At 47.0% G+C, this 17,608-nt stretch overlaps 1 protein-coding gene across 5 annotated transcripts in view; it reads right to left on the reverse strand.

The window, feature by feature from the left end:
* Nucleotides 1-1,076: 1,076 nt before the first annotated feature.
* Nucleotides 1,077-17,608, reverse strand: part of WSCD2 (WSC domain containing 2) — a 141,454-nt gene continuing 124,922 nt past the window's right edge. For all 5 annotated transcript variants that reach the window (XM_043975093.1, XM_043975089.1, XM_043975092.1 and 2 more), the window contains 2 exons: nucleotides 11,616-11,816; nucleotides 1,077-4,484 (listed from right to left, as the gene is read on the reverse strand). In XM_043975093.1, coding sequence (XP_043831028.1) covers nucleotides 4,132-4,484; nucleotides 11,616-11,816 — 554 coding nt within the window. In that variant the 3' untranslated portion in view covers nucleotides 1,077-4,131. The remainder of the gene's footprint in view (nucleotides 4,485-11,615; nucleotides 11,817-17,608) is intronic.

Below are 17,608 nucleotides of genomic sequence, written 5' to 3' on the forward strand. Positions count from 1 at the left end.
CTTCAAGAATGAAGGAGAAACAACATTTTCAGCTGCAAGTGACATTCTGCTTTAGGAGCAGAGAAGGGCTTGGATTCCCCCATGCTGGAAGAAAGCTCAAGCCCAGGAGGACCCTGAAATGCTCCCCTGCTCCTTTCTCTCTTTAGCTCCACCCTGACCTTGGAAAGGAAGATGTGAGGCTTTCATCAGCTTATGGGCTCTTGACTGCCCTGCAATGAATGAACTACTTGCTTGCAAGAGTAAGGAATACTCTTAGCCTAGCGGAAACATTGGGAGTCAGAAGATCTGGGTTCAAGTGTCAGCTTTGCCACTTGCTAGATTCAGATGAGTCACTTTCTCACTTGGGACCTTCATTTCCTCATCTCTAAAATGTGGCAGTAAGAATAGTCTCTAAAGATCCTTCCAGCTCCGATAGTCTAGGATGCTCCTCTCTGAATTCAGCTGCCTGGGGCTGCCTGGCTGTTAGCTCCCCCAGCAATGCCCTCAAAAGACCTCCTTTGGAAAACAACCCCATCTGACCTCTTTCCTATCTTTCTTCCCTCCCTCCTGCTGTACCAGGCTCAGGGCTGGCTACAGAAGAAGCCCTCCTATGGGGCCCCGGGATCAGGTTTCTTCAGAAGTGGCACGACCTCCCCAAGGTCACGGTGAAACACAGTATCTTCTTTGAAAAGCTATTTGGGAGTTTGCTGACGTGGGCACCCACCCATACACATGGGACTCCTCGCCGCCAGCTCTGGTCCCCTCCAAACAACCCCTCCCATCCCCAAATGTGCTCTAAATATCAACACACAGGAGACAGGGCCTCCTTCTCTAGACCCACACCCATTCCAATGCACACAGAAGGGCAGTCACTCACCCAGTCACACAAGACCTGAGTTTGTCACTCATAGTGAATCATACTTGAATCAAACAAAAACACACAGGATGCTGACCTTTACCTGTCCCTACACTTACACGTGCGCACACACACACACACACACACACACACAATCACACACGATCATACATAATGCATGCACAGACTTGTAGAACACATCAAGCAATGAGGTACCACACTAGGCCGCAACCACATCAGAGAAAAATCGACAAAATGCTCATTTAATGATGGCATTAACCTGAGGAGTGTTCAGACAGAGGTGGGCGGCTGGGCCAAGCCCCCGGGGCAGAGGTAGCTCCCGGGTGTCCATCTTCTGGGCATGCTGCCCTCTGGAGAGCTGGCATCCAAGCAGGGTGAGGGCACCCGAATTCCCCCTCCCACCTTGATTTACTAAAGAAAGACTAAAAATCAGTCCAAGGAACTGCATACAAAATACATTCAGAGACCCCTAGGCCCCTGGGCTCGGGGTGTCTCTTGGTGTACAGATGTCCACCTTCGGATGAAGACAAGGGCTCTGAGGGATTAAGTCAAGTCAAGGAATGTGGGTGAGGGAGAATCAAGGGGCTAAGGGCATCCCCTCTTTTGTGTGATTGAGCTCCCCAAAGGGAAGCAGGTTCTTCATCCACCTCTTAAAAAAATATATTTCTTTGTTGGCCTCCAGCCACCTTGGAGGCGCGCTTCTCTCTCCTGGGAGTGAGCGGAGCATGAAGGGAAAGGGAACATTCCAAGTAATGGGGGAAGCTGCATATATTGGCCAGACAGTCTGTGGACACTGCATGGCTTTAGTATCCACATTCGAAGGTGGTACTGAGGACCTTCGTGGGTGAGAAGATGGGGAGGAGGGCTCTGGGCTGGGGGATGGTCTGCACCTTCCCGTGCTGAGCCCAAGAAAGCCGTCTCTGTGGGCTGGGTGTTCCAGTGACTCAGGCCCCCTGAAATCCTTTGGTTGGGTGCCTCCAGGATGAAAAAGCAGTTTTTGGCTGGAGATGCCTCCTTCTCTCCTCTCCCACCCCCATCCGGTCCTTTAAAAATCTCTCCAAGAAAAACAGGCAGGTCTGAGGGCTGGAGGTAGAAGTCAAGCCGGGCGGGTGGGGCTGGGAGAGCAAGGGGACCTGGTGAGATTTAAGTATTCCTGTTCTAGTCTGCCAGATCACCATACATTCTAACCCTCTCCCCATCTTAAATCCTCCGTAGGGATAATAAAGCCTGCAGCACCTCCAAGGGGAGAGCACGTTAAACTGCCGGAGGAGTGTGTCTTAAATGTTCTAGACCTAGGATTGCATTGGCCTGGGGAGCTCCTTGCAGTGAAAATTCCCCCCTCTGATGCAGATTGCCGGTTTGTCAGTATCCTGGGGTTTTCTGTGGCATGCCAGAGAAGTGAAGTGACTTCCCCAGGGTCATACTGCTGGTAGGTGGCCAAGGCATGACTTTTCACTCCCAGGCCTGCTCTCCATCTGCCTCCCTAGGAATGGGCGTTATGGTGGTGGCTTCCTTAATTGTCCCAGCAGCACATGCATTCTCTGGACCCGGGAGTGGATAAGGAGACATCAAACGACAGGGACCTAAAGGGGGTTTATCTGTCTGTTGGCTCCCATGGAGATCTCCCTGTGGCCATTCATGTGTGCCCTTCCTCTCACTCTCTGGTGGGCATCTAGGTCTACAGTGTGGTCATCATTTCCCCTAGGCCTGTGCAGTGTTGGGGAAGAAGGTAAAGAATTAAATCCCACATGTCATTGACTCTTGAAGGCCACAGGAACCCGAGGTCTCCTCCTTGCTGTCCTCTTGCCCACTGACTTTCCCTAGACCCCATCCAGCAAGCCTGGGGACCTTAAGAGGGAAAAGGATTTGCTCTGAGACTCCCCAACCCACATTTTAGGAATAGGAACTGACAAGTAAAGATAGATGTGTTATTAAGAACAAGCCCAGATTCACAAAAACCCAGGGGATCTAGGATGTTATTAGCCTTGAGAACTTCCCTGTGTGGGATGCCTTTCCACCAAAGTCATAGAAGCTAAGTGGTTTAGCCAGCTAGTAAAGGTAAGAAGTGGGATTTGAACCCAGGACTTCCCGATGCCAAATCCAGCACTCTTTCTGTATTGACCTAGAGACAATAATAATAGCCGACATTTAGATTTGAACGTTAATGTTTCTAAAACACTCTATATCTGTGGTCTCAGGTGATCCTCATAACAATCCCTTGAAGGTAGGTGTTGCAGGTATAATTCTTCCCATTTGACAGATTTGGAAACTGATGCTCAGAAAGGTTGTGACTTGCTCAGGGTCATACAGCTAATAAGTAGTAAGAGGTGCATTCCAACTTGTGTCTCTCATGATTCCAAGCCCAACACTATCCATCTCATACCTTCAGATTCTCAGGTTGGGCATGAGGGAAGAGCCAGGTGGATATCAGGTGAACAGCCTGGGTGGGTGGGGCAGGATCTGAGACTTCTTCTGTTTATCACCACCGGCCCTTTCCCCCTTCGTCTGTAGCCAGGTCTCAAGGATAACCACTTCTCTTCCTGTTTCTATCCCCAAGAGGATGAAGTGCCTTCTCACTCCCAGGTGGAAACTGTAGCAGTTGGGGGGTGTGGGGTGTGGTGGAAACAATCATGAAGGGCAAGAGTAAAGATTGATAGAAGAGGTCTTGAATTGTCATAACTTCCAATGGTCATGAAGAGGAAGGGAGGGTGAGAAAGAAAAAAAAAGACAGGGAGGCATATGGGAGTGGGGGAAAGAGGAGAGAAAGTAGGTGGGAAAAGAGGGAGATAGGTAGGGACAAAAGAAGAAAGAGGAAAGGAGAGGGATAGACAGAGATAGAGTGAGAGAGACAGATGGAGAAAGAAAGAAGAGACAGACAGAGAGAGAAAAAAGGAAGAGGAGGAGAAAGAGAAGGAGGAGGAGGAGGAGAAGAAAGAGGAGGAGGAAAAGGATGAAGAGGAAGAAGACAGAAATGGGCACGTGTGTGTGTGTGTGTGTGTGTGTGTGTGTGTGTGTGTGTGTGTAAAATATTCATGCACCTCAACAACCTATTGGATTGGTGGAAATGTGTGACAACCTCTTAGGGATGTGTGGTTTTTTTGCAGGGAACTCCTGAATGAAATAGCAGCAAAATGGGTCGTCCCAAAAGCCAAGACTGAAATTTAGCCCAACTGTCTAGCTAGCTCTGAAATTATGGAGGTGGCCCATTCTGTTGAGATCCCTGGTCCTCCTCCCTCCCTCCCCTTGCTCTCCTGGTCACCCCACATGCCTCATCATCATCTTGGGTAGTAGTCATCCGGGACTCCGGTGAGGTTCCTCAGTTTGAGGGCCCTGTCCACCATCTTGATGTAGGAGTTGATGGTGTTCTGCATCTCAGGGGTATAAGGATCATACTCTAGCTTTCTCAACCCTGAGCGCTTAAAGTTTCCATCCTTCTGGCCCTCCACACACAGGAGCCTGTCCTCCAAGACATCCACATCCAAGAGGCTGACCATCCTCTCCAGCTGGGTGAACAGGTCTTGCTTGAGGTCCTCAAAGTGTACCACCAAGACCTTCTTGCCATACTTCAGCCAGTCCAAAGTGTGCGTGGCCCACCATGGTGCATAATTTCTCACAAACTCTGGCCACTCTGTGAAGAAGAGAAGTGAGAGGGAGTGAGCCTTCAGAGGATGTACTGAGTAATACAGTACTGGATTTCAAGTCAGAAGACCTGGGTTCAAATTCTGCCCCCAGTGTCAAGTCACTTCCCTGGGCCTCAGTTTCCTTTTCTATAAAATGAGGGAGTTGGATTCAATGATCTCTGATGTTCCTTCTAGTTCTAAATCCATTATCTAACTAACCCTCATTGTGGACCAGTTTAGGGGAAGAAGGGTATAAAGAAAACCTCACCTCCCTGTGGAGTTTAATTTTATGATGGGGGGAAAACATATCTGGATTCAAGTCCCGGATTTGCTTTGTGACCTTGGCCAGGGCCTCTCCCCTCTCTGGGTCTTTCTTCCTCTCTAAAATGAGGGGGCTCCTAGCTTGAACAATCCATGACCTGGGACTCCAAGAGGTCTTTCAGAAGACCGTGCCTAGGAACATTAGTTGAAATTCTAGATACTAAATGACAGAAGAAATATATTTTCCATAAAGATCTTACTTCTTTTTCCCCTCAATGCTTTCCCTTTCATCCTAGCCCACCTCCATGATGCTCTGGATGCTTGGGAAGTATTTATGTCCATAACAAGGAGATTTTTTTAAAATCACAGAAACATATTATCATAATCTATCTGCCTAATTGGGCCCACACTGTTACAATGGGTTAAGACCAGATGCATCTGAATGATTAAAAAAGATCTAGCATTTATATAGCTTTGACAATTTTCAAAGTACTTTCCCACTCCTTATTTCTGTGAACCCTCACAAGTTCTACAAGGTTTACAGGGTGGGTGTTCCAACAATCTTAGTGCAGCTTTAAGTTTTAAGGTGTTTTTTTCAATCACTTAAATCTGAATTAAGACTGTTGGACCCAGGGCAGCCAGGTGGTGCAGTGGATAAAGCACCAGCCCTGGATTCAGGAGGACCTGAGTTCAAATCAAGCCTTTGACACCTGGCACTTACTAGTTGTGTGACCCTGGACAAGTCATTTAACCTTCATTGCCCCAGAAAACAAACAAACAAAAGGACTGTTGGAATGCCCAATTTACAGACAGGAAAGCAGAGGCTTAGAGAACTGCAGAGATTTGCTTAAGGTCACACTATCACTATCCAGGGGTGCAATTTCCCAGCCCAGGGGCTCCTTTTTTCTCACATGCTTTACCAAGGGTGTTGTGAAGAGAAGGCTGGGCCTGGAGTCATAAGTTGTTGCTGCTGTTCACTTGTTTTTCAGTCATATCTGACTCTACGTGACCCCATTTTAGGTTTTCTTGGGAAGGATAGTCAAGTGGTTTGCCATTTCCTTCTCCAGGTCATTTTACAGATGAAGAAACTGAAGTAGACAGGGTAAAGTGACTTGCTCAGGGTCACCCAGGTAGGAAGTGTTTGAGACAAATTTGAACCCATGCCTTCCTGAGTTCAGAGCCATCACTCTATCCACCGTGCCACCTAGCTGTAATTAGACTTCCTAAAAAGTGGGACAGACTGCTTCACACAGTGAGTTCCCTGTCTTTGGAGGTCTTTAAGGAAAAGCTGGGAGAACTTTTGTCAGGGATGCTGAAGATGGGGATTTCTGCTTTGGTATAGTCTCCATGTTTTCCTTCACCTCAGAGGCTCTACGATCTTGCCAAGTACACACATGCCATGGCTGGCCTGAAGGAGCTGAGGTCCCTTGACTCCAGTTCAACTCAAGCCAAGAAACATTTTCAAGCACTGACCATCTGCAAATGCCTGTGCTAGGTGCTGGGGAGACAAAGGCAGAAGAGCTACCCTAGAAGAACTTCTATTCTTTTTTCCCCCTCTTTTTTGTGGGGCAATGAGGGTTAAGTGACTTGCCCAGGATCACACAGCTAGTAAGTGTCAAGTTTCTGAGGCCAGATTTGAACTCAGGTCCTCCTGAATCCAGGGCCAGTGCTCTACCCACTGCGCCACCTAGCTGCCCCCAAAGAGCTTCTATTCTAAGAGGAATTCCGTTCAATCCCCAGTGCGTATGATAACAATAAAGAGACCTCTCCCACCCAGGGACATGGATGACCAAGGATGGCTTCCCAACAACCTGGCAGACCCTGGGAGAATGTCCCAGGTCTGGTCTTTATTCTGGCTAGCCCACTGCAACTGCCTCACCCACAGTGCCCTCTCCTTAGGGCCCAGGCCCTTCTCTTAGATCCTGGCTTCTACTCTACCCAAAGCCATAGGAGCAGAATAGCTTCCATTGCATTTAGAGCTAAAAGAGCTACAATTACCTCATTTTACAGATGAGAAAACTGAGGCCCAGGGAGGTAACCTGGCTTATGGGCACACAGCTCATATCCTCAGCTCAGGCCTTTCCTGACCCTTCCTCATTAGCCCCCTCCCCCTGGTTCGTGTTCTCTCTGTCTTCTGAAGATTGACAATATTCGTATCTATTTATCGATGTACAAGATGTATCCCCTCAGTAGCATGTAAGCTCCCTGAGCGTCCTTGACCCCCAGAATGTTAAGCAGTGCCCTGCATGTGTTGTTGAGTCATTTCACTTGTGGCTGGTGCTCCATGATCCCATTTGGGTTCTCTTGGCAGAGATACTGGAATGGTTTGCTGTATGCTTCTCTAGCTCATTGTACAGATGAGGAAACTGAGGCAAATAGAGTGAAGTGACTTGCCCAGCTTGATTCCCACAACTAGATTTGAACTCAGGTTCTCCTGACTCCAAGGTCCACTCAGCTGTCTCCAACCTGCAGGTAGTACGTGCTTAATGAAAGTTTGTTCACTTGAACTTGACGGAGTCAGGATTCAAATCCAGGTCTCTTGCTTCCAGATGTGGCTCTTTCCCAGAGGCAGCTGGGTAGAACATTGGGTAAAACACTGAGACTGAAGTCAAGAAGATCTGAGTTCAAATCCAGAAGCAGGTACTTATTGCCCTGTGTGACCGTGGGCAAGTCTCTTCACCTGAGCATCAGGTTTCTGATCTGAAAATTGGAGGGGAGGGGGGGGTGCATAGTTGATGGCCTCTAAGACCTCCCCCAGCTGTATTGTACTATTCTACAATCCTCAGTGAGCTTTGGCCCATACCTCAGCCCCTCCAAAGTCCCTGAGCCATCTCACCTCCAAGTGCTTTTTCCTGGGGTAATGTCAGGGTAGGGAGAAGGGAAGCCCTTCCACAGTTATACCTGGATTCTTGGTAACAGATCTTAGCGTGCATGTTTTGTGATAAATATTGCTAATGGGTTCTGGGATGCAAGCACGTGCCTCTGGCTCCCGAGGCATGCGAGCTCTGGGTCTCTTCTGCTCCATCTCATTCTCCTGCAGGAACCCATGCCTGATTAATAGCCCAACTGCACTTAATTCCCCAAAGAATCATTAAACACAGTATCTGTTTCATTACACAGATCCAGGACAATTCACCTTGTGTAATCATATCACATAAAACTTTGCTTTGGATCTGCTCCAGGGAGATCATAAAATTAATGTCATGGAACAAAATCCAGATTTTACAGGGGCCTTCAGCCTGGGTTGGGGAGATGCACAGCTGGAATGGGGGTTGTGTGTGGTGGCGAGAGGCGGAGCTGTGTCTCCAACAGCTGGACCCGCCAGCTCGCTGCAAAACCCAGCCCCATTGATCGTGCTCAGTTCAGTCCTCTGTATTGATGAAACTCAGAGAGGGCTGAACTCTGGAAGCAAGGAACCCAAAGGATCATTAAGTGGAAAGGAGAGGCAGCTATGGAGAGAGGACTGGTGTAGGAGTTGGAGGACCTGACTTCGAAACTCAGCCTTGTTGCTTACTATTTGTGTCATCTTGGACAAGTCAGTTACACTGGAAAGAGCATGGGCTCTGGACTTGGGTTCGAATTCTACCTCTACTTACATCATCTTGGGCCAGTCTTTCTCCCCCACCCCTGGACCGCAATTTCATCATATATAAAATGAAGGGGGTTGGAATAGATTGCCTCTAATGTCCCTTTGTAGCTCTCAATCTGTGATCCCTCTCTAGGGTCAGTTTCTTTATCTATAAAATGAAGGAGACCTGTTGTAACTCTAAATTTATTGGCTCTCTCTGGCCTCAGTTTCCTTTTCTGTAAAATGAGAAGAGTAGGACCAGGTGACCTATAAAGTCCTTTGTAACCCCAAATCTATGATCTCTCTCTGGCTTCAGTTTCTTTATCTGTGAAATGAGGGGTGTTGGATTAAGCAACCTATAGAATTCTTATTAGCTCTGAATCTATCCGCAGGTCATGTAGTCCAATCTCTTCATTTGATAGAGGAGATGACTAGGGTCCAGAAGGTGAAATAACTTGCAATAACTGGTCACACCACCAGAAGTAGAATTATAGAATATGTCCTCAAATGACAGACCTGAGGCTCTTTCTTTAACAGATTTTTTCTTCTACTTTTTTTTGAGAAGGTGAAGACAATCATAGCTTAGCTCCACTGTGTCTAGGGGAGAAAGGCTAGTCAAGAGGGAGGAGAAGAGGAGAGAAAAAGGGAGACAGAACTTAGCCATAGGAACTCAGATCTGGAATGATGTTTGAGATCAATTAGTTCTAGGATCGAAGACTGGAAGAGATTTAAGTGAATTGTGAGCCTGGAATGAAAAGTTCTTTAAGGTTCTTTGCTCTTCTCTGCCACAGTTTCTGTTCCCTCCAAATCCTTAAAATGTTGGAGCCAGGGGGGACCTTGGAGGTCATCTCCCACCTCCATGCATTTATATGGAATCCTTCTCTGCTTCATAAAACCCTTGGTTTTCTTCAAAGCTCAGGCCAACTGTCATCTCCTAAGTGAGACCTTTCTCAATCTTACTGGCTGGTAATGACTCAACACTGAAAAATGTCTTAATGTTTCTGTTCTGTATATATTTCATACGGACATGACATTTCCTCTGATAGACTCTTAGCTCCACGAGGGCAAGGACTGCTTCACTTTTGTCTTTGTATTTTTTGTCTTTATAATGCCTGACATGCAGTAGGTACTCAATAAATGCTTGTAATTGATTGTTGGAGTTCATCTACTCTAATGGCTTCATTTTAGGCAGATGGAAGAGGGAGGAGAAAGGACTGGTCCAAGGTCACACAGACAGCAAACAGTAGAAGTCAGAATCCAGGCCTTCTGACTCAAGATGTAATTTTTTTCCTACCAAGTCTAATTGTCACAAAGTCTAGAGATATTTGGGGAATTGAGACTTTGGCTCAAGAACAATGAGCAGGCACATGAGTGGCAATGGCCCAGGTGGAGAACTTAAGCTTCCAGTTGGGTCAGGTGACCCAAGGAGGGCTAAAGATTGAGTTCCCCAAGGAAACCTCCTTGGTGTAGAGCACTTGTACCCTGAAGTAGGCTCCGGAGATAGAGATCAGAATGGGAAATGTCCTTCTGTCCTCCACTGTAAGGGCTTTTAGAGGTAAAGAGAGGAAGGAGTGGTGGGTAAGAAGGGTACATTGGCAAGCATGTCTAATGGCACTGGAGAGAGCACTGGGCTGAATGGCAGCTGTTATAGACTCTTTAGGTCTCTTGTAAATGAACAGCTTGGGGTTATATCCAGCTGATGGTCCAACTAAAGATGGCCTGGGAGGGAACCTGGACCCAACTTGTTTCAGAGAAGTCTAGAGATTATTTCTGGGCAGGAGGCATCCCTGGACAATTGAAACTGTGCATCAGGGTCACGGAGGAAGCCTGGCTTGGTCTTTCCTAGGGGAACCACCTCCTCAAATCGCATATCCAGTGATGTTAGTTTTAGCAGCAAATTCTGACTTTAAAAGCAGTGTGGAACAAAACAAGGCTTCTGGAACAGTCCCGGTGTTTGGCAGCTCTGTGATCAGTCTGGCCTCTGAGGTTGTCTTCTCCTTCCATTCTATGTTTCAGGTTCCTTCTAGCACAAATCTTCCATGTTTTATGTCTTAACACTCTATGAGCTAAGTATGGGGGTGATATGGTTAGCCTTGCCAGCTAAAAACCATTATGATCTGTAGTTTCTTCCAGTCCTAACATTTTAATATTCTAAGATCCCTCCCAGCTCTGGCATTCCCTGTTCTAAGGCCCATTCTTATCTCTGATATTCTATGTTCTAATGTCTCTCTAAGCTTTGACATTTTCTATTCTAAGGCCCCTCCCAGTTGTTATATGCCCTGTTCTAAGATCCCTCCCAGCTCTGACATTCCCTGTTCTAAGGTCTCTCCCAGCTCTGTCATTCCATGTTCTAAGGCCCCTCCCAGCTCTGACATTCCCTGTTCAAAGGCCTCTCCCAGCTCTGTCATTCCCTGTTCTAAGGCCCCTCCCAGCTCTGACATTCCCTGTTCCAAGGCCTCTCCCAGCTCTGACATTCTTTTTTGATGATTTTGTCCAACTTTAACATTTTCATTATTTCCAAGTCCCTTCTGACTCTAACTATATATGTTCTAAGCTCTCTGGGAATGCTTCTTAGGGCATCATTCTCAGGCTCTGGCCCTGGCTGAAGCCACTAAAACTAAAACCCCCAAACCTCCCAACCCCTCCTTCTCTGGAGAAGTGAGCCCATCCCCATCTCCTTTCTCTTCATATTCCCCGTTCCTGCTGGGGCAGGAATCAGGCAGGGAGCTGTTTGGGGTTATAGGACTCAGCAGACATTCCCTTTAAAGTCACGTGGAATGGAAGGGAGCAGATGTTCAATGAAGCTAGAGGTTTTTAACTCTTTCCAATGGCGTCAATTCCATGGGAGCAATTTGTAAAGTGCTATAATTAACAGCATCCCACAATATGCTTTTGAGCAGCACCGGGGAGAAGGTGGTAACTCAGGAGCAGCTGGGAGCCCGTGGGGGAGGGCCTGGAAGAAACCCCATCCCCCATAGGGGGCATGGGGAGTCTGCATCTCAAAAGATGAGGCTTGGCTTAGGGGAGATGGAGAGAGTCTGATAGGAAGATTTTCAAGGGAGGCTATTAAAAATGAGATTGCTTTAAACAGATAGTATGCATCCAAAGGGGTATTATAAATGAGTTTATCATAGAGAGGATACCCTATCCTACTCCCTATTCCCATGCACACTGCAGGGATGTTGCAAGGACTAGCTACTATCCTCAGAGGTTCTGCCCCAAGATGATCAACTTCTTGAGCTTGTTTCAGACCTTTTGGGGGTGGGTGGTCCGACCCTGGCTGGGCTGGAGCAACACTCATGGTCCTTACCTTTGCCTTTCCAGTGGGCCTGTGAGGCAAAGCCAATATGGCCACCATACTTGCGGTTGAACTCTGCCATAAGAGCCTTGTAAGGGTTTCGGATGAGCAGGATGGCTGCATCAAAGGCCTCGATCTCCTTCTGGCCACTCTCATGGGTTTTGATGCAAATGGTCCTCCCACTCCTCCAGTGGTCCCTCTCACCCCTAAACCCTGCTCAGAAGAAGAAGACAAAGAGATTCATTAACAGCAGGACAAGAGAAGAAGTCCCCTAGTTCCTACAGCATCCTCAACTGTTTTACATCCTCAAGGAGGAAGGGATGTTCATGGGATCTTCCCTCAACAATAACAGCTTATCACATCATCCTGATAAAGAGCTCTCATACCTATTATCCCATCACCTTCCTAGGCACAGTCTTTCCACTCTAGCTCAACACTTTTCAGTGGCTCCCTATCCTCTCTAGGATAAAATGCAAATTCCTGGGTTTGGCATTTAAAGCTCAATTGAGTTCCAGCCTCCTTTTCCAGTCTTATTTCACCTCACTCTCCCTTCACTCTCCTTTTCAGCTGACCTGGCCTACTTGGTGTGCCCTGAAAAGTATTCCATCCCTCACCTCTGTGCCTTTGCACAGGATGTGCCCCTTGCTTGGAGTGTCCTTCCTCCTCCCCTCTACCTCTAGCATTCCTTCAAGGCTCAGCTCATAAAGCACCTTCCAGAGGAAACCAGATCCCCTTGGTTGTTGAGAGTCTCTCTTGCCCCCTCAAATTCTCAACTCTATACTGAACTATCTGCATGTTGTTTTCTCCAGGAGAATGTAACCTCTCTGAGGGCAGGTGCAGGTTTGATTTTGTCTTTGTATCTCCAACACCTAGGACAGTGCCTTGCTTAAAGGAAGACCTTAAGATGGATTGGACTGAATTGGAGACATTAATCAATCAAATATTTATAAACAAAGATGTATATTTATTTTATAGACAAATATTTATAAATGTTTTTGTAAATAAAACAAATTTTGATAAAATTCCTACTATGTACCAGGCAGATAGTGGAGACCCAACTGGGCCTTAGCGTGCCATGGTCCATGGGGTAAGGAAGAGTTGGACACAACAATAAAATGTACCAGGCACCATCCTGGCAGGGAGCATATAAAGACAAAAGTGAAACAGTGTTTGCCTTCAAGGAACATACATTTTATTTCAGTGTATATTTAAGTATATACAAAGTAAATGCAAAACACAAGGACATTTTTGTTTATTTTTTCAATGGGGGAGGTACTGAATAGCAGCTGGAGAGATCTGGGAAGGCTTCATGTAAGAGGTGGTACGTGAGCTCAGTTTTGAAGGAAATCAGGGTTTCTATGATGTGGCCATGAGGAGAGAAGGCATTTGAGGCATGGGGATGGCAGGGGCAAAGGCATGGTGGTAGGAGCTGGGATGCTCTATATGAGGTGGGTAGTACAAGTGTGGTTTTAAAATTTTACAGCAGACATATCATGACATGTTCAAGGTCATACCATTGCTGAGTACAGAGTGAGGACTTGAACCCGGGCTCTCTGGCTCCAGGCCTGAGATACTTTCTACTTTTCCATGGGTGGCCTCAAGGTTCATGAACTGGTGTGTCTTTGGTCTGCCACTGTTCTTAAGCTGGGACCCCAGGTAGCAGACCCTGCCTTCAACGCACAAACATTTAGGTCATCAGCATCGTCAGGGGCCTTGGATCCACAGAGCCCCAGTCTGGGCTCTCCATGGAGCCATGAAATGGTCTGGCTTAATCTGTCTATTTTGCTGCCCTTTCCTACGGTGTGTGTGCAGTTGATGGTCTATCTTAGCCTGTGGGGCATGAAGGGAAGATGCCAACTCGGCCTTGTTTGCTTCTGTGATAGATTCCATCACCAAATACTAGGGAGCCAGCCTGGCCCAGCAAGGAGGGCACTGGCCCTGGTTCTAGTCTTAGTTCTAATGCTAGTGTGCTGTGGGACCTGGGGAAACTCACTTCACCTTTGGGCCTCAGTTTCCAAATCCATAAAATGAGTGGGTTAGTCTAGATGACCTGCAAGGTTCCTTATAGATCTGACACTTTCTGGTCTAACCCAGATAGTCTCTGTTCTCAGGGCGCTCCCAGTCCTGACATTCCCTGTTCTGAGGCCCCTCCCAGCCCTGACATTCTCAGATTCTGTGTTATATACACAGACAGCTCCATGAACGGGACATTTCCTCCCTGAGCTGTGTGTGCCCCAAGATATATTGCTTGTCCTCAGGGGTTACACGGTCTGGCAGGCAGGGAGGGAGACAAACAGTCCTCCCTGCCCATTTCTCTTCTGGCCCTGCTGGGGCTAGGATTAGCATCCTCATCGCTAAACCCCATGGGCTGGAAGTGCTGGAGAGAAAACGAGAGAACAGGACAGAATCCCGGGCCTCCCACAGACTGAGCCCAGATAAAATCAGATGCTGGGGAGCTAATTCTCTCTCATCAAGCCTGCAGGCTCTGCTTGGTTTCCTTCCTGCATAAAGGGGAAAACATCCAATGTTTTGTATTTCTGGTTATTAACATGCCTGAGGAGGAAGGGGGAGGCAATGGTGTTTGTTAAGATACCAAGAGGGAAAGCAGGATGTGGCAGCCCAGGGGTCTGGAGGCTGGAGGAGGAGACCTAACTCTGCCACTTCAAAGCTGGGTGACCTTGGGCAAGTCACTTACAGGAATTAGAGCCAGGAACTCCTTAGACCAGGCAAACATCCAGTACAAAAGGCTTCTCTTACAAATTCAATGCAATGGACATTTATCAAGCACCAACTGCAGCTAGGTGGCACCATAGTGTATAGAGTGCCAGGCATAGAGTCAGAAGCCTCATCTTCCTGAGTTCAACTCCAGGCTCAGACACTTACTAGTTGTGTGACCCTGGGCAAGTCACTTCACCTTGTTTGCCTTAGTTTTCTCATCTGTAAAATGGGCTGGAGAAGGAAATGGTGAACCACTCCAGTATCTTTGCTAAGAAAACTCCAAATGGAGTCACAGAGTCAGACATATCTGAAATGACTGAAGAACACCATGAACAGAGAATCTCAGGTTTGGAAGGAAGCTTAGTGCCCATCTACTCCCACCCACACCTGAATAGAATCGTCTCTAGAACATATCTGAGAAATCTGAGAAGGGACTGTCCCACCTTCCTCGAAGTGTCTGAGGTAATGGGGAGCTCCCCACTTGCCAAGGCTCTCCTTGACAATGGTTTGCCTTATAAAGAGCCTGTTTCCTTCTTTGTGACTCCCCCACTTTTCTCCTGGCCTTTCCTTTCCCTCTGGGGACAACTAGGAAAAGCCTTGCCCCTCTTCTGTACCACAACCCTGGGCATACTCAAAGTCTCAGCTCTCGAGTTCTCCCTGAGTTTTTTCTCCTTCATATTTCCATCCCTCAACACAACCTCATGTGTCACGTACTTGAGGCACTTATCCATCTTGGATGTCTTCCTCCTTTCCTGGCTGTCCTTCCCTCCCTAGTTCATCATTGTCCTTCCTGAAATATGGTGCCTGGAAAGAATTCGACATCCCAATTTCCCTATGGGACTAGGGGCATTTCTTCAAGCCAGGGGCCCAATATGACTGTCCTGGGCTGGGCTCTGAGAAGCAGAAGGCCTTGGATCTGAAGATTTTCTGCCTCTATGCCTCAGGCCTCAATGCAGTTTGTAAAGCTGGCTGCAGCAGTGGGGCTGGCTTTGACATCATTGTATCCTTGCCACTGCTGTCCCTCCAGGAGTTCTGGAGGCAGAAAAATGGTATTTGTTCCTAGCATAATATTAATGTAGTAAATTACTCTTATGTGTCAGTCAGGGTGAAAGAAAGCCAGCTCCCAGGCACTTCCAGATCATGGCAGGGGGAGTTCTGCTGTTCTCCTAGCAGCCAGCAAGAGGTCCTTATAGATCTCCTTAGGGGCTGCCCAGTGGGGATCATGTTCTGCAGAGACCTTGGTCTCAACAGAACTGAAATATCAGCTTGGCATTCAGTGCCCTGTGTATAAGTGGGAGGGAGAAAAAAGAGAGGAAGGAGAAGGGAGGAAGACAGAGTGTGAGAAAGGGGTGGGAGAGAAAAAAGTGAGAGCAAATGAAAGAAGGGAATGCACAGTGAAGGGAAGAGAGGAGATAGAAGGGGAAAAGAGGGACAAAGGAAGGGTAAGGAGAGAAAGAGATTGGAATGAATGAGAAAGAAAGAGATCAGGGAAGGGAGGGTGGAGAGATTAGAAAGAGGGAAGATGAAAAACAAAACAAAACAAAACCCCAAACCCAAAGTTCACATCTGGCCTCAGACATTTGATACTTACTAGCTGTGTGACCCTGGGCAAGTCACTTAACCCTAATTGCCCTGCAAAAAAAGAGGGAAGATGAAGAGGAGACTGACAAAGGAGAGAGCATATGGAGAGTGATAAAGAGAACAGAGAATCTCTCCTCTCCTCTCCCCTTGTCCCCTTGTCCCATCTCCTCTCTCTCTTTTTCTTCTTTATTTTTCTCTTTCTTCTTCCTTCTCTCTCTCCCCTTTCTTCTCTCTCCTCTTTCTTGTCTTCTCCCCGTCTCTTTTTCTCTCCCTCCTCTTTATTTCTTTTATCTGTCTTCTTCCTCTGTCTCCTCTTTCCCTCCCTCCCTCCTCAGAAAAGATGGAGAGAGTACGAGAGAAAAGGAAAGAGAAGAGGCAGGGGATGGTGAGAGGGTACATCCTCTTACTCACCTTTAGTAAGAGGATGTGTATGGTGCAAAGGACACTAAAAAAGTTGAGAGACCTGCTCCTATTCTCTGACCTTCCATTAACTTTCTGTGTAACTCTTGGCCAAGTGATTTTCCCATTCTTGACCCTGGTTTCTTCATCTTTACAATGAAAGGCTGGAACTAGGTGACTGCAGAATAGTTAAGGAGAATTCTTCCTCTATAACCCAATGCTGATCCCAGACAGTGACTCTCTACCCTTTGTCATAGTATAGCACCAATCACCCCTCCCCAAGTTTTTCAGCTTTCCACGTCTAGCTGAGCAATAAGTCCACGTGATCATTCCCAGAAAGAACACAACTACCCATGGTCATATGGTCCCATGTCCTCTTCCTGTAACTTCCCAGACCCAAACATTCTTTCCTGGCCTCCCCCCGATATGTCCTGCTTCCCTTTATTAGGACCTGGGCTCCTGGTACCCATGAACTTGCTCAATTTTCTCTGAATCCCCAATGCTTAGCACAGTACAAAGCACATAGTAAGCACTTAATAGATTTTTTTGTTCATTCATTCATTCATTCATTCATTCATTCATCCCTTTTGGATCTAGCATTCCATGACTCTATCTCATATTTAGGTCTGCAGAGGGTAGAATGGAGAGGGGGATAAGCATTCATAGAGTACCTACTATCTATCTATCTATCTATCTATCTATCTATCTATCTATCTATCTATCTATCTATCTATCTATCTATCAAATATATGTGTAGGTATATACACACACATATATATACACACATATGTATACATGCATGTGTACACATGCATGTGTACATTCCATATATTTTATATGTCATACACTGTGCTAAATACTTTACAAATATTATCTCATTTGATCCTTGTAGAAGATGGACTGAGGATGGTTCAGTGGAGGTATGAGGGGAGAAGGAATATGTCTCCTCCACTCCCTGGTGTGTCCTGACAAGACCACAGATTCTAGAATGAAAAAGGACAACGAACACAATGATGGAGCAAGAGGTCTGCGGTTTTCTTTTTCTTTTTCTTTTTGGTGGGGCAATGAGCATTGAGTGACTTGCTCAGGATTACACAGCTAGTGTCAAGTGTCTGAGGCCAGATTTGAACTCAGGTCCTCCTGAATCCAGGGCCGGTGCTTTATCCACTGCACCACCTAGCTGCCTCCCCAGAATTTTTAAGGCAAGAGAGAGACAGATGGTGGTCTGAGCTTCCTGAGCACCCATCCCAACTTTGAGTGCCATCTCCCAAATTAAGTTGACCAATCAGAAGTGATTAGGCATCCCT

This window comes from Dromiciops gliroides, chromosome 1 (assembly GCF_019393635.1).
Source record: "Dromiciops gliroides isolate mDroGli1 chromosome 1, mDroGli1.pri, whole genome shotgun sequence".
In the NCBI taxonomy this organism is placed as follows: domain Eukaryota; kingdom Metazoa; phylum Chordata; class Mammalia; order Microbiotheria; family Microbiotheriidae; genus Dromiciops; species Dromiciops gliroides.